Raw genomic sequence first — 14743 nt, forward strand, 5'->3', positions numbered from 1 at the left:
CAGGGTACTCGAGGAGCTGGCAAGCATCATAGCCCAGCCCCTGGCATAGATCTTTGAAGACTCCTGGAGCTCTGGTATAGTGGCCTTCTTCCAGTCTTCGGGCAATGTGGCACTTATCTTCAAGAAAGGGAGGAAAGTGGATCCGGCTAACTATAGGCCCATCAGCCTGACTTCTATCCCGGGAAAGATCTTAGAAAAGTTTATTAAAGAGGCCATCCTAAGGGATAGCCAGCATGGGTTTGTTGCGGGTACGTCTTGCTTGACCAATCTCATTTCCTATTACGACCAGGTGACCTATCACCTGGACAAGGGAGAAGAGATTGATGTCATATATCTTGACTTCAAAAAAAAAGCCTTCGATCTGGTATCCCATGATCACCTCTTGGCAAAACTGGCCAATTGTGGCCTTGGGTCCACCATGATCCGCTGGCTGGGAAGTTGGCTCCATGGTCGGACCCAGAGGGTTGTAATTGATGGCAGTCACTCATCACGGTGTCCTGTGACCAGTGGGGTCCCCCACGGCTCTGTCCCTGGGCCTATACTATTTAACATCTTCATTAATGATGTGGACATTGGAGTCAGGAGCGGAGTGGCCAAGTTCACCGATGACACCAAACTTTGGGGCAAAGCATCCACGCCAGAAAACAGGCAAGTGATCCAGGCTGACCTGGACAGGCTCAGCAAAATGGGCGGACAAGAACTTGATGGTGTTTAACACTGAAAAAAATGCACAGTTCTCCACCCTGGGGGAAAAAACCCTGCAGCATCCTTATAGGCTTGGCAGTACTACTCTGGCTAGCGCTACGGAAGAAAGACTTGGGGGTCATCATTGACCACAAGATGAATGTGAGCCTGCAATGCGATTCTGCGGCTAGTAAAGCGACCAAAACACTGGCTTGCATCCATAGAAGCTTCTCAAGCAAATCCCAGGATGTCCTTCTCCCCCTGTACTTGGCCCTGGTCAGGCCGCAGCTGGAGTACTGCATCTAGTTTTGGGCTCCGCAGTTCAAAAAGGGTGTGGAGAAGCTTGAGAGAGTCCAGAGAAGAGCCATGTGCATGATCAGAGGTCAGAAAAGTAGACCTTACGATGACAGTTTGAGAGCCATGGGGCTTTTTAGCTTGGAAAAGCGCAGGCTCCGGGGTGACCTGATGGCCACCTATAAGTTTATCAGGGGTGATCACCAGTATCTGGGGGAACGTTTTTTCACCAGAGCGCCCCAAGGGATGATGAGGTTGAACGGTCATAAACTACTGCAAGACCGTTTCAGGCTGGACATAAGGAAGAATTTCTTTACTGTCCGAGCCCCCAAGGTCTGGAACAGCCTGCCATTGGAGGTGGTTCAAGCATCTACATTGAACACCTTCAAGAGGAAATTGGTTGCTTATCTTGCTGGGATCCTATGACCCCAGCTGACTTCTTGCCCTTTGGGCGGGGGGGCTGGACTCAATGATCTTCTGAGGTCCCTTCCAGCCCTAATGTTTATGAAATCTCGCATATCACAAATATTTAAATCACACCTGGCAGGGTAAACAGGCAAGGCACGGGCCTCTGCCTCAAGACCTACAGATCTTAAAAACCTCCAAAGATGGAGAATCCACAAGGACTCCAAATAGTTCATTCCAGTGCTTTGCTACCCTCATACGAAAGTTTTCCTGATATCTACCCTAAACTTCCCTTGCTGCAAAAGTCCAGACCATTGCTCCTTGTTCTGTCATCTGCCACCACTGCGCACAGTCTAGTGCCATTTGCTTTGGAACCATCCTGCAGGTAGTTGCACACTGCTATTAAATCCCTTCTCAGTCTTCTCTTCTCCAGACTAAATAAGCCAGTTCCCTCAGCCTCTCCTCAGAAGCCATGTGCCCCAGCCCCCTAACCATTTTTGTTGCCTTCTGCTGGACTGTCACCAATTTGTCCACATCTTCTCTGTAGTGGGAATCCCAACACTGGACATAGTTCTTCAGATCGCACCTCACCAGCACTGAATGGAGGGGAATAATCAATTCCCTTGATCTGCTGGCAATGCTCCTAATGCAGCCCAGTATGCTGTAACACAAAAGGGTACGCTGTTGGCTTGTATTCAGTTAATTGTCCACTGTAACTTATGTCCTTTTCTGCAGAGCAGCTGCTTAGCGAATCCATCCCCAGGCCGTATCAGTGCATTAAATTGTTCCATCCTAAGTGTAGGATTTACATTTGTCCTTATTGAACCTCATAAAGGTTTCTTATGATTCAATCCTCCAACTTGTCAAGGTCACTCTGAATCCTAGTCCTACCCTCCATTGTATCCAGCACCATACCTAGACTCCTGGCAGCCCCAAGTGAACTTTTAGTATTGGACCCCCCTTCAGAGATGATAATAATAATATTAGTTTTAAAATTACCATTTTGGGCCTCCTTTCTGTCCATACCCCGGGCAGCTACCTGGTTTGCCCATACCTGTGTCTGGCCCTTTCTCCATCTACTACTCCCCCACAGCTTGGTGTCATCTGAAAACTTGCTGAGGGTGCACACCAGCCCATCTTCCAGGTTGTTGATTGAATAAAGCCAGCCCTAGGACCGACCCCTAGGAACTCCACTTGATACCAGCTGCCAACTAGACAGCAAGCCATTGAGCCTGATGATCCAGTCAGTTTTCTATCCCCCTTACAGTCTCTTCAAACTGTACTTCCTTAGTTTGCTTTCAAAAATATTGTGAGACCACATAAAAAGCCTTGCTCAAGTCAAGATACATCACGTCCACTGCTCTTCCCACAGCCAGGCATCTTGTCCTAGAAGGCAATCACGTTGGTCAGGCATGACTTACACTTGGTGAATCCATGTTGACTGTTCCCAATCACCTTCTTCCCCAAGTGCTTAGCAACTGATTTTGTAAGGACCTACTCCATGATTTTTCTAAGGACTGCGGTGAGGCCAACCGATCTGTAGTTCCCTGAATCCTCTCTTAAAGATGGACACTATATTTGCCTATCTGTCCTTTTCCAATCATCCAGGACCTCTCCTGATCACCACGAGTTTTCAGCCAGAAGCTCTGCAATGACACTGGCTAACTCCCTCAACACTCTCAGGTACATAGTGTCTGACCCCATGAACATGTATACATCCAGCTTTCTAAATAGTCTCTAACCTGTTCTTTCACCACTGCGGGCTGCTCCCCTCCTCCCCAAACAGTGCTTCCAGGTGTAGTAGTCTGGAAGCTGACACTGCTTGTGAAGACTGAGGTGAAAGAGGCACTGAGTACTACTTTAGCCATTTCCTCCTCATCCATCAGTAGGTTGTCTCCCTCATTAAGTAATGGACCCACACTTCCCCTGACCCTCCTCTTGTAGCTAGCAAGGGATATGAAGGATAACAAGAAATGTTTCTACAAGTATGTTAGCAACAAACTCCAATGCACTTGGGCCTTCCCTATTTCATCCCGGCATACCCGAGCAATACTCTTATATACCTCCCTAGTTGTTTGTTCAACTTCCCAATTCTTGTAAGCTTCCTTTTTGTGTTTAGCTCAGTGAAGAGTTTCATACTAAGCCCAGCTAGTCTTCTACTGTATTTGCTAGTCTTCCTGCACATTGAGATGGTTTGTGCCTGAGCCTCAGTCATGTTTCTTTAAAGAAAAAACAGCTCTCCTGGACTCCTTTCCCTGCAGCCGAGACTGCTCACCTACAAAATCCTGCCCATCGCTTCCCTCACTGAGTCGAAGTCTGTTTCTGAAGTCTAGGATCCTTATTCTTGCTGATCTCCTACCTTCCTTTTCTCAGGAGCTTGAACTCAATCATCTCATGGTCACTGCTGCTGAAGTTGCCATCCACTTCTACAGCTGTACTATTTCTTAATTCAGCTCCATGTGGTAAAGTCAGCTGTCAGACACTTATTTTTAGTGTTATCATAACTAGCTGATGTAGAATTTCTGCTAGTCAGTCATCTGTTAAAAGAAAAACTTATTTCTCAAGCTTGAGACATTCTTAAAAACAAAATGATTTAAGAAACTTTACCCCCCCACACTCTCCACTCCAAACTGCCCAGCATCCAGAGATGTGCAGCAGAAAATTTTCCAGTGCTTCATTTTTCCATGGGAAATTTTCCGTTTCTAAAAATTCACAGCTTCATAAAATTTAAAAGTAATGAATTCATAAGTAAGGAATGGATGCCAATACAACATCAGGCAAGCCTGGCAGTTTCAAAGTTGTAATTAATGTTTTTCAGATGATTATCCCTAGGAAGTGAGAGAGAGTACATAGATGTTTTAGCGATTTGTAAACAGGAAGGTAAATACACTCATGTAATAATCCATACCAAAAATCAAGTTATGAATTCACTTAATTGGCTGTGCAGGTCAAATCAAAACCAAAGCTAAAGTTCTCATTTCATCTCAGACTACAAGTGAAAGCAAAACCAAAACTAAAACTGTGATTAATTTTTGTTTCACTTTCAGTTCAGCAAACACACAGAGCACAGCAGTGTTTCATTTATTTTCCTGAGTTGAGGAAGTTGGAAGTGCTTACATAAGATCTGTTAGTTTTTTAGTGCTTTTGGTCTGAAGTTGTCATAATAATGCCTAATCAGAAAAACAAACAAACAAAAAAAAACAAGCAAGCAAGCTAGTCCGTGGCATCATTATAGTATTCAAGCCACTGAAGGAAGAAAGTTGGTAGATGCAAATATTGTGAGTAGGAGTATGCTAACACCACAACAAGAATGAAGAAGCATTTAATAACATGTAAAAACTATCCTGAAAGAGTACACACCATATAGAGAAAACTAGTACAACCAAGTGGTAGAACAATATCATCTGAGGAAAGTCTACTTCAGGAATCCTAAGTAAACAAATTCACATGTTAAACAATACACAGTATAGACTAGCATCTAGATGGTTTTAAAACATTTTAATTGTAAAAGTTGTTAACGCAACTCTGGACTATTATTTATTTAAAATATTTGTATCCTGCTTTTCTGCTTGCACTAAGCACCCAAAGCAGCTTAGGCTTAGGTGTATGTGTATATATAATTGCATAATATATATTATATATAATTGCATAATAGTTTATCTATTTCAACCCAACAGAGCGAGCTTAGTCCTCTGGCCAAGAGCAGAGGCCAGACTATACTTCCCTTTGGTTCTGCAGTCCCAGGGCACCTGAGCAGCAGAGCATTCTCTGGCAGGGAGGCAGGAAGCAAATTCTTTGCCACTTCGCCTTCTCTTTCTGATGGATGAGGCCAGTCTAGAACAGGCTAAAATAAAAATCTTTTCCCCCTTTTGTTGAAGGAACTTGGCAACTCAACTGAAATAGCAGACTTGTAAAAAATGGAAAATGAAGATGCTGAGCTGCCAGGTCTCAGGGTAGAAGCAGCAGGATCCTTGCTTTCAGGATCACAGTCACCAAATATGCAATCCACCATGAGTAGCTGTTCAAGATATTCAAGCTTTTTAATCAAGCTTTGTGGACAAAATGTCAAAAGACGCTCATGAAAAAAGCAGATGAGACATTAGCTCAAGCTATATTTGCAAGTGATACACCTCTTTTCATAAATCCAAATCAATACTGGAAGGAACATTACAAGCCAATTCACCGATCATATAAGTTACCATCACATTATCACTTAACACATTCTCTCAGACAGGGAGTATGACAGAGTTCAAACAACGGTTATTCAAAGGATTGGTCAAGCGGAATCATCAACTCCCATGTCAGATGGATGGACTGATATACAAGGAAATCCTTTATTGGACATTATGTTAGCAACACCTGAACCAATATTCCTGAAAGCAATTGCTACCAAATCGTCTCGTCATACAGGTGAATACGTAGCCAAATTACTGTGTGAAGAGATTGAAAGTGCAGATCCCTCCAGGGTACAAGCCCTTGTAACTGATAATGCGAGTAACATAAAAGCTGCATGGCAAATATTAAAGGCAAAGTATCCTCATTTACTAGTATTTGGCTGTCTTGCTCATGAGTTGAATTTTCTGGCATAGGACATAGTAAGTATAAATACAATGAAGATAATATTGGCAAACTGCCAAGTGATTGTGAAGGTTTCAATAATCATCATGTTGCTAATAAGACTTTGAAGAAATTATAGAAAGAGAGGCAGGGGAAGGACAGTACACTTATTGCCAGGAGAAACTAGATGGGGCTCAGCTACACAGTGTTTACATAGTTTGCTGCACACAAAGAACTGTTTGCAGTGTGCTTCAATAGATGTCACAGTATTCCAGATTATTCCTGTGAACATTCAGAAGCAGATTCTCGACAATGATGTGTTCTCGGCTCGAGTTCAAGGAGTATTCAATTTGCTACTACCAGCTTCTGTGGCCATTAAGAAACTTGAAGGAGATGCACCAAGCCTTTCAAATATTCTAGAGATATTTAGACAACTGACTGAAAATCTAATTGAGCTCTTACCTTCTTCACCTCCAACCAAAAAAGAAGAGGTAAAACAAATGTTTACCAGGAGACTGATTTTTCCTCTCATCCAGTTCATCTGGCAGCAAACCTTTTGGATCCTCAACATGGAGGACAACGTTCATCGGAAGATTAATTATCTACTGCTCTCGATACAATTATGGAAGTAGCTAAGAATGTCCCCAACATCAACAAAATAGCCATGTTGACAGACATTGCCGAGTACCACACAAAAGAACAACTCTGGAGCAAAGACATCATTTGGCAGGCACCAGAGAATACATCTCCTCTCACATGGTGGAAGGGATACTGTAACATCCGACTGTTGTCCAGAATTGCTCTAAGGATCCTAAGCATTCCACCAACAGCAGCTTCTTGTGAATGGACTGGAAGGCTTTCAGCTCAATCAAGACAAAAAAAGAAGAATAGACTAACAAATGAATGCACCGCTAAGCTTGTTTCTATTTCTCAAAATCTCATATTTCTGGAGAATCAGTCAATAACACAATTAGTGAAGAAGATGCAGTGTGATAAGTTGCCCTTGCCCATAGACTCATTGGTAAAACCACCCTTTATCGAAGAGAATGTGGCTCAAGTAGTTCTGAATCAGATTTGCCTCAATCTGATTCTGAAATGGAACTAGTAAGTAGTGCAAGTGATTCTACAGATAGCGACAGTGAAACTGGAGGTGCCGCAACGTCCTCAGTGGAAGAGAGTTAAACTCTGTTGAAGTAGATGAGTGGACGACCATGGCATATCAAAGAACCCACAGTTCTTTGGGTGTGCTAAAATTAGTGTTAACAGTTTTCAGTGCCTTTGTTTTTTTTCCTTAAATTTAAGCAAGCAACGTAAGGTAAAGTACATGCTATTGTGTATTGTCTTTACATTTTTACAAGTATTCCAATAAAAATAATAATTTCTTTCCACATAAAGCTTTGAAATGGTTTGAATATATCATTTAAACCACATTAAGTATGCTATGTTTAATTTTTTTCATAATCAAATATTTCAGTTCAAATACTTGTGGTTACTGGGACATAAAATTACCATGGGGATACTTTTTTAGATTTTACTAAATACAAGTCAAATAAACATGCTTAATCAGATCACCCTCTATTTAGGGCATTGGAAAAATTTCTAGAAAAATTTTCCAATGTTAAATTTTCCAGAAAACCCACATCTCCACCAGAGTCGCCTGTTGAACCCAGAACATCTGAGCTGTATTCCTTCTGCTACTTAACATAGGTCTACCCTGTTCTTGTCAACCAAATTTAAGCCAACTCTTGTCAGGGGACAAAGAAAAATCCATGGTCCACCTCAACCATAGCTTGCTGAAGTGCATTGTAAGACATCTGCAGTAGCTGCTCTTTTATTTAGTACCACTACCATGTCAGTAATACTCCAGAGACATTTATACTGAGCCTTGTATGAAATCAAGTTTCTTGGGAGTGCAGGAAAGACATTCCTTAATTAGGTTTAAGCCACAAAAATGCCTTTCCTTTGCATGTGTTCAACAATACATGTAAATCATGAAAAGACAGACTATTTGCCTTGCATTCAGCATCTCGACATGGTCTGTTCTCTAACAATTTAGGTAGAGTGATGTGCCTCATCAGCTCATAAATCTAATTCTAAAACTATGTCACTTGGGTCTTTACCCTTACTACAGTCCTATATAATTGGTCCTAATACTTGTTGGCTTTCTGGACATGCTGTTGGGCTACTTATTGCACCCATACATCATGCTCCAATAAGAAAATTGCTAGTATCCATATATAAACACCATTATATTCGCCAAAGGCTTTATTAGTTTTTAATACCATGCTCTAGAGTTCCTTATCAAGCCTCTTAACCATGTTCAGTTATCTTCAGAGTGATTGTTACATCCATTATTTGTGAACTTGACAGTTTTTCTTCACCATGTGAAACAGTCCAGAGGCTGCAAATGCCTTCATGACAAAGTTCTGTCTTCCAATAAACTCAAATTTGTCAAGTCTTCAACTGCCTTTAGAACTAAGGTAAACATTCTGTTCCCCAAACTGCTACATCTGTTCTGACACCATTCCACCTTAAGTCAGTGAAACAATACCCTAACATTATTTAAACACACACACACACCCACCATAATTTGGCAAACTGCATTCTAATGTGCAACTGCATTTTGTATAGCCAACCCTGAAATGCCTTTCAACTTCTAGTTATCATTAAAGAGGGAAAAAAAGTTACAATCAACTTTGTCTTGCCTTACCCTTATTATGATTATGGAAGCAGCTTTAATAGGGTTCGCCACCTTATCCTTCCCACATTCTAGAATCCATCACTAGTGTTAGAAGAATTGTTCTTGAGCAGGATTATTTCAGAACATTAAAACAAACAAACAAAAAAACTTGTTTTCCTGTATAACCTTAATTTTCCAAGAGATTCAGCATGCCTTTAAACAGTCTACTGTGAAACCTTCACCACTTCTTCTCTTGAAGTCTATCACAGCAGCTGTAGCTGCTTTAACTACAAGTTTCCAACACAGACTGTCACATTTCAACTGACCTGTAACTTTGAATATATTGCATATGCTCCAAAGCAAGTGGATGTCACTCAAACAGAACATGTCATAAGGATGCCTGACAACCAGCTCCCAAAACAGGCCCCATGCTCACCACTTTGGAGGTGGAAAGAAGCAGTAATTCAAGGATACCGTGAAGGCCAATCGGAAGTGTGATATCAACATTGGCCCCCAAAAGAGCCAAGCACTGAATCATCCCTAATGGCACAGTGGTGTACGACAAGACATCGATCACGTCAGGCAAATTCACCTCACTATGGAGACAGCCAGACAAAGAGCTGCAACTCAGTATCAACTTTCTCCCAAAACTACTTGGCCTATTTGTACCCAAACATGCAGATCTCAAAATTGGCCTCCTTAATTATCTATGGACTTGCTGATGACCACCCTATTCACTGGACAACTATTAAAGTTTCACAGGGAAGTAAGGCTGGAAGGGACCTCAAGAGATCATCTACTCCAACCAGGGGTTGAACCCAAGACGTTGGCGTTACTTGTACCAGGCTCTAGCCGAGCTTAAACAGCCATCTCATCTTTGGGTCAAGGGACTGCCAAGCACACTATGCTCTTAATTAAGATGAGCATTTAACTTCACAATTTTTGTGCATCATTCAGTTTCTCTACTGTAATACTGAATCTTCAGTATGATGCAGATCCTAGGTTCCCATCCATCTGCACTTTTCTCTGCTTAAGTGCAAAGGTTGCTGGCACTCCAGTCTAGTTTGGAAGCAAGCAAGCATGCATGCATGAGCTCAAGCAAAGCTAAATCTCATCCTCAAGTTTCTTCTGTTTCAACTATATAGTACCAAGTCTTCACCATGGAGGGTGTTTCAGAAACTGACAGTAAAATGGCTACCCACACCATATGTCTGAGACAAAGTGAGAAACTACACAGCAGCAGGGAACCCTGATGGTAGCATTATCAAATGGATCCATTTTGCAGCACCATAGGCCTATAGTACAATATGCTAAGAACTGTACAGCTTAACAGAAGGTCTGTGTACAGGTGGAAAAGTTCACGAACAGTTGCATATCCATAGCAAATGAAACCCAAGCAGGTCAATCTGACAGCCACTATGGAGGACAACACTGCTAATGTCAACCCCCGCTGTACATGCAAATAGGTGAGTGAGCATTCCTGAACAAATGGTAGAAGGAGGTATAAGTGCTGGCAGCATCCATGCCATTTCACACCATCATCCAAACTACTGAAGTCTGTGCCCATTGTGTGCCAAAGCAACTGACTGATTGCATAAAATGACATGTCAAAGTGTGTACTTCTACAAGATGTATGGGATGAAGGTGAGGGGCTCTCACTTGCCACTGGGGACCAGAGGCCTGGGTCCACCATTACAATTGTGAGAGCAAAGGGCAGAGAAGGCTATTAAAAATGTACAGCATTGCCACCACCAAAAAAGTCTGCACTCAAGGTCTTCTCATCCCATTTTGGGACTGCATAGGACCACTTTCTGTCTGGTTCATGGAGCAGAGGGTCACAATCAACAGCAACACTTATTGGTATGTTCTCCAACACCACCTGAAGTCAGCTATTAGGACCAGTGTGGGAAGCTCAAGAAAGGTGTTCTTCTCCAGCATGAAGATGAGCAGCTACCCAGTGCATGGATGCCTGTCAGGAGTTTGCATAGACCACACCTGCTGTAAAGAACAATCTTCAACTGATTATCTCTTGTTCAGACCACTGAAGAAGGCCCTTTGAAGGTGCAGATTCACCAGTGATGCAGAGGTGCAACTTGTGGTCCACAAGTGGCTGTCACAGCAACCTGAAGAGTTCTTTGAGAATGGCATCCAGAAACGTATACATTTACAGCATTGCAAAGTAGGGAGAATATGAAGAGAAGTGATATGATCCAATAAAGTGATCACTGTACACAAAATGGTTTTATTTCAAAATTTCTGCTAGCTTCTGAAACACCCTTGTTTTTTCCTGCACATTTCCCGGAGCTTGACAGAGCTCATCTGCTTTGTGGTCTTTGCCATTTGTCTTTCAAAAATATTGTTTCATTTAGCAAGAAGCAAAGGTTTCTGTGGGCATTTATCTTATCAGACTGACTGCGTGGCTGGGATAGATGTAGACAAACTTTCGAATGAATTTCTATCAATTGCATTTGCAAGCTCATCTATGTCTATCCTGGCCAAGCAGTTGGTCCAATAAAAGATAAATCACTCACAAAAACCCTTACCTCTTGCACACATCCTTGCTTTATTTAGTTTTGTCCTTTATTCCATTAGCTTCTTACACAAGGACCTAATTAAGTTTTTTGTCAGCCTGTGTTCACTTGCTACACCAAATCCTTTAAATTCCCTTCCCCACCCCCACTTAAAAAAAAAAAAAGTAGGGGCCCATTTTAAGTGCTAGCTATTACACCTATTCTGAGGCAAGGCTTCATTTTTTCCACATCAAAACCTCATGTGCTCCCTCTAGGAGGCTGCATTCTTCAGTAAAAGTAAATAAAAGTAGCATACACATATAGGTATTGGGATCTCCCAACCCTCCATTAATGCCATCTTTACTGATGAAAGAGGGACAGAAGAAGGTACATTTATGAACAATGAGTACTTCCCTACTTCACTCACCAAGGAATTGGTGAACTAATATATTCATTCAATCTGTTTGTTCTCTTTATCCACCATGAAGACAATTCACTATTTTGGCAATTCAGCTGTTTTACTTTTTGCTGGACTACAGTGATTCAAGCTAACACCCTGTTGTGACTCAGTCTAGTTTTGAGACAGATTACTCCACATCCGCTTCCTGCAAAGTTTTTACGCCCTCTTCATGGCATCTGATCCTGACCCCTGTCAGATGGGATAGCCAACAAGACAGAACTTTAGAAACGTAAATTAAACACTTGATCAAGGCATATCCAACTCTATGATCTCAAAGTTAACTGCATCTTATTATGAATTGATCACAACATTATGAAACCATCATAGTAACAGAGAAGACTGTCACAGGAGGTAATACAAGGACATATGTAATACGACTCTAATTCTGTGATGTATCATAAGTGACCAATCTCCATTTTACTGACTGCTCAATAAACACACACTTTTGTTGTCAGAAAACAGCTGAGAATCTGGAAGACTTCAAACTTAGTAACCAGAGTTCACACACACAAATATACTCTGTTTTCATCTGTGTAGTACTCTTGAATTTCTCTTTTGAAAATCTCATCCTATTACTGCAGAAAAGTCAAACATGAATTGTAAGTGTACTTTGTTTTTTGTTTCTTGAGAGCTGTGTTAAGTTAACTTGAGAGATATACACCGTGACTTAGATAGTGTGATCTACCACTTAAGAGAGATACTGTGGTATAAGCGTGACCATTTCAACTAAAACCGTGTGACTTTCAGGCAACTTAATACTTCATTTAAATGATTAACTGCTATTAAATGCAGCAAGCGCTTTTGTACGTAGGTTGTATGTGCGCCCCTTCATCTCTACCATACAGAAGAAAACCATCACGTGTCAAAAGAACAGGTTCTTTGTGTTTATCAAAGGTTTATTCATCTTGAATCTCTCAAAAACCCAAGTAATACTCGGCATCTCGTTTATGATTAGTGCTTTGTTGAGAGGGAGCAACACATAGCAGAAGGGTAGTTCACAACCTCTAGTATGAATCCCAAGTTCTGAGTGGCCCTTCTGATTACACTGGTGCTCGATTTTTTTTCCATACAAGGTTATTTGTGGCTTTTGTTTCTCTATTGTCCCTGCCCATGTGTTAATTCCACCAGTTCTAGCAATAATAGATGACCCAGAGCAGACAGGCTCCCAAACAGCTGCCAGTATTTAAAGCACACGAAGATTACTTATGTGCATTTAATGTCACTTCCCTTTCAAAACACCAAGTTGTCTTCATTACTCATCCATGGTACCACTGGATGAAAGAAAAAAAAATGTAACAGCTACTCAAGGGCAGGAAATTACTTTGCTAATTTTCTTTTTAATAAGTTATTTCCTTGCAGCCATTCCTTTATCTGTACATTACATAGTACTTGTCCTTAATTAGGCTGAAGGGGTTCTACTAAAAAAAGCCAACAGCACACAGGATTTAAAAATAAATAAATACATACATAAAACTAGTGTTCCAAGTTAACAGAATAAATAATGATAATACCTCTGCTTTGCATGATAATCACAGCAGACCAGCTATCAACATCAGATTTCATCACCTTGAGTACTTAAGGTTTTAAAAGTGTTCTCGTTTTTATTGTTGCCTACTGCTCCAATGTAGCAAGGAAGTGGACGAAGAGCCCCAAAAACAAACACATGCAGTTCCTCTCTGCTTTTCCAAGAGCTTCTCTCACTTACTGGGAGAGTATTGCCTTGTGTATAGTTTCTCATCTCCTATAACAATTTCTCTCAGGCTAAAACATGCTGGTTTTCAACTGACAAGTCACTAGCAGCCATGCTGGAAATAAAGTGGAGAGCCAAAAAATAAAAACTCAAATGAAAGCAAACAAACCCAAAAGCTTTCCAATTAATGCAACCAAGCTAAGGAAGGATAGCTTTCACACCCTATGATATACCCATTCCGTTATGCCAAACACTTTCCTTGGCCTCAAAAATCTACACTAGATTATCTATTGATCCTACCCAATTATCCCCCAATAAAGGCTAGCTGACCTTTACTCTCCCGATTCATTTAAGCACTATTAGATGCTTCTTTATAAGCTTAAGTATCTGCTTCTGGCATGGCATAGGAAAGCAAGGCATTTTATGAATCTGGTTGCAGAGCATTAACTTTTTATTCATGAGCTCCAAAGAGCTAGAGATCAGCCTGCTTCTCACCGCTCAGGGGCATTGCAAATTCCCACTTGTCAACTCCAAGCTCAAAGCAGGGCTGATGAGCACAACCAAATGCCTTGACAGTCATCCACTTCAGGTCTACCAGTTGCACAAAGTAAGAACAATGTTAAAGATGCCCTCCTAAGAACTAACACGCTCGCTGTTGTGTTCAACCCCTTCCTTAACAGGATACCACTGTTAGGATACCATCTGAGCTGTTGCTACTCTGTATTTTCATCTCAACCTAGCCAAATTCAGTTTGCCGCACACTGAAATACTGAGTCTTGCTTTGATAAAGTCACTACTAAATCATTTTTTTTTAAAATGACATTACAGTACAAGATTTCTGTCGTGCTGGGACACTACCATGATTTTGCCCACTTCATAATCAGGCTAATAGGCTTTGCAAAGCCGTACCATGAGCCCCAGCGCTTGGCGGTGGAGTGCCAAAGCGGGGCAAACGCTGCAGAAGCCCCAGAGGAAAGGGGGAAGGAGGGAGACTGAAGGTGCTCCCGAGCAGGGCGGGGAAAAGCTACAGCCGGGGCAGGGGCAGGCGGCTGGGCGACAGGCCGGGGCAGGGGGAAAGGAAGCGGCTCTGCGGGGCGCGGCGTCCGCTTCACTCCGGCTCGCCCCGGAGGCGCGACCGCGCCCTGGCGGAGGAAGACGAGCCCCTTCTTCCCCCCGACCCGCGGGCCGCTCCTGCCCCACGCACAGAACGCTGGAGTAACGGTTCCCAACGGCCGCTCCCCGCACACGCGTCAGCACTGGCTGCCCCGCACCCGCTGCCCCGACGCGCCCCCCCGCGCCCGGCGCCGCCCACAAAACTTTTCCCCCAAACTCCGCCAAGTCCGGCCCGCCCCGGCCGCCATCGAAAGTTGCACTCACTGCAGCAGAAGCGAGAGAGGAGCAGCGCCAGAGCAAGCCCCGGCCCGGCGGGCACCCTCCGCCCCCGCCGCCGGCCCGGCCACGGC

General features: G+C 42.6%; 1 protein-coding gene across 1 annotated transcript in view; it reads right to left on the reverse strand.

Moving 5' to 3' along the window:
• The window catches only part of LOC109302355 (nectin-3-like), a gene marked incomplete at its 5' end in the record, with an annotated part of 185294 nt that extends 170555 nt beyond the window's left edge, over positions 1–14739 (reverse strand). The window contains one exon of the mRNA XM_019523914.1: positions 14658–14739. Within this exon, the coding sequence (XP_019379459.1) occupies positions 14658–14739 (82 nt within the window). The remainder of the gene's footprint in view (positions 1–14657) is intronic.
• Between the last annotated feature and the right edge of the window lie 4 nt (positions 14740–14743).

The sequence above is a fragment of the Gavialis gangeticus genome, unplaced genomic scaffold (genome assembly GCF_001723915.1).
Source record: "Gavialis gangeticus isolate Ggan-Ray unplaced genomic scaffold, GavGan_comp1, whole genome shotgun sequence".
Lineage (NCBI taxonomy): Eukaryota > Metazoa > Chordata > Crocodylia > Gavialidae > Gavialis > Gavialis gangeticus.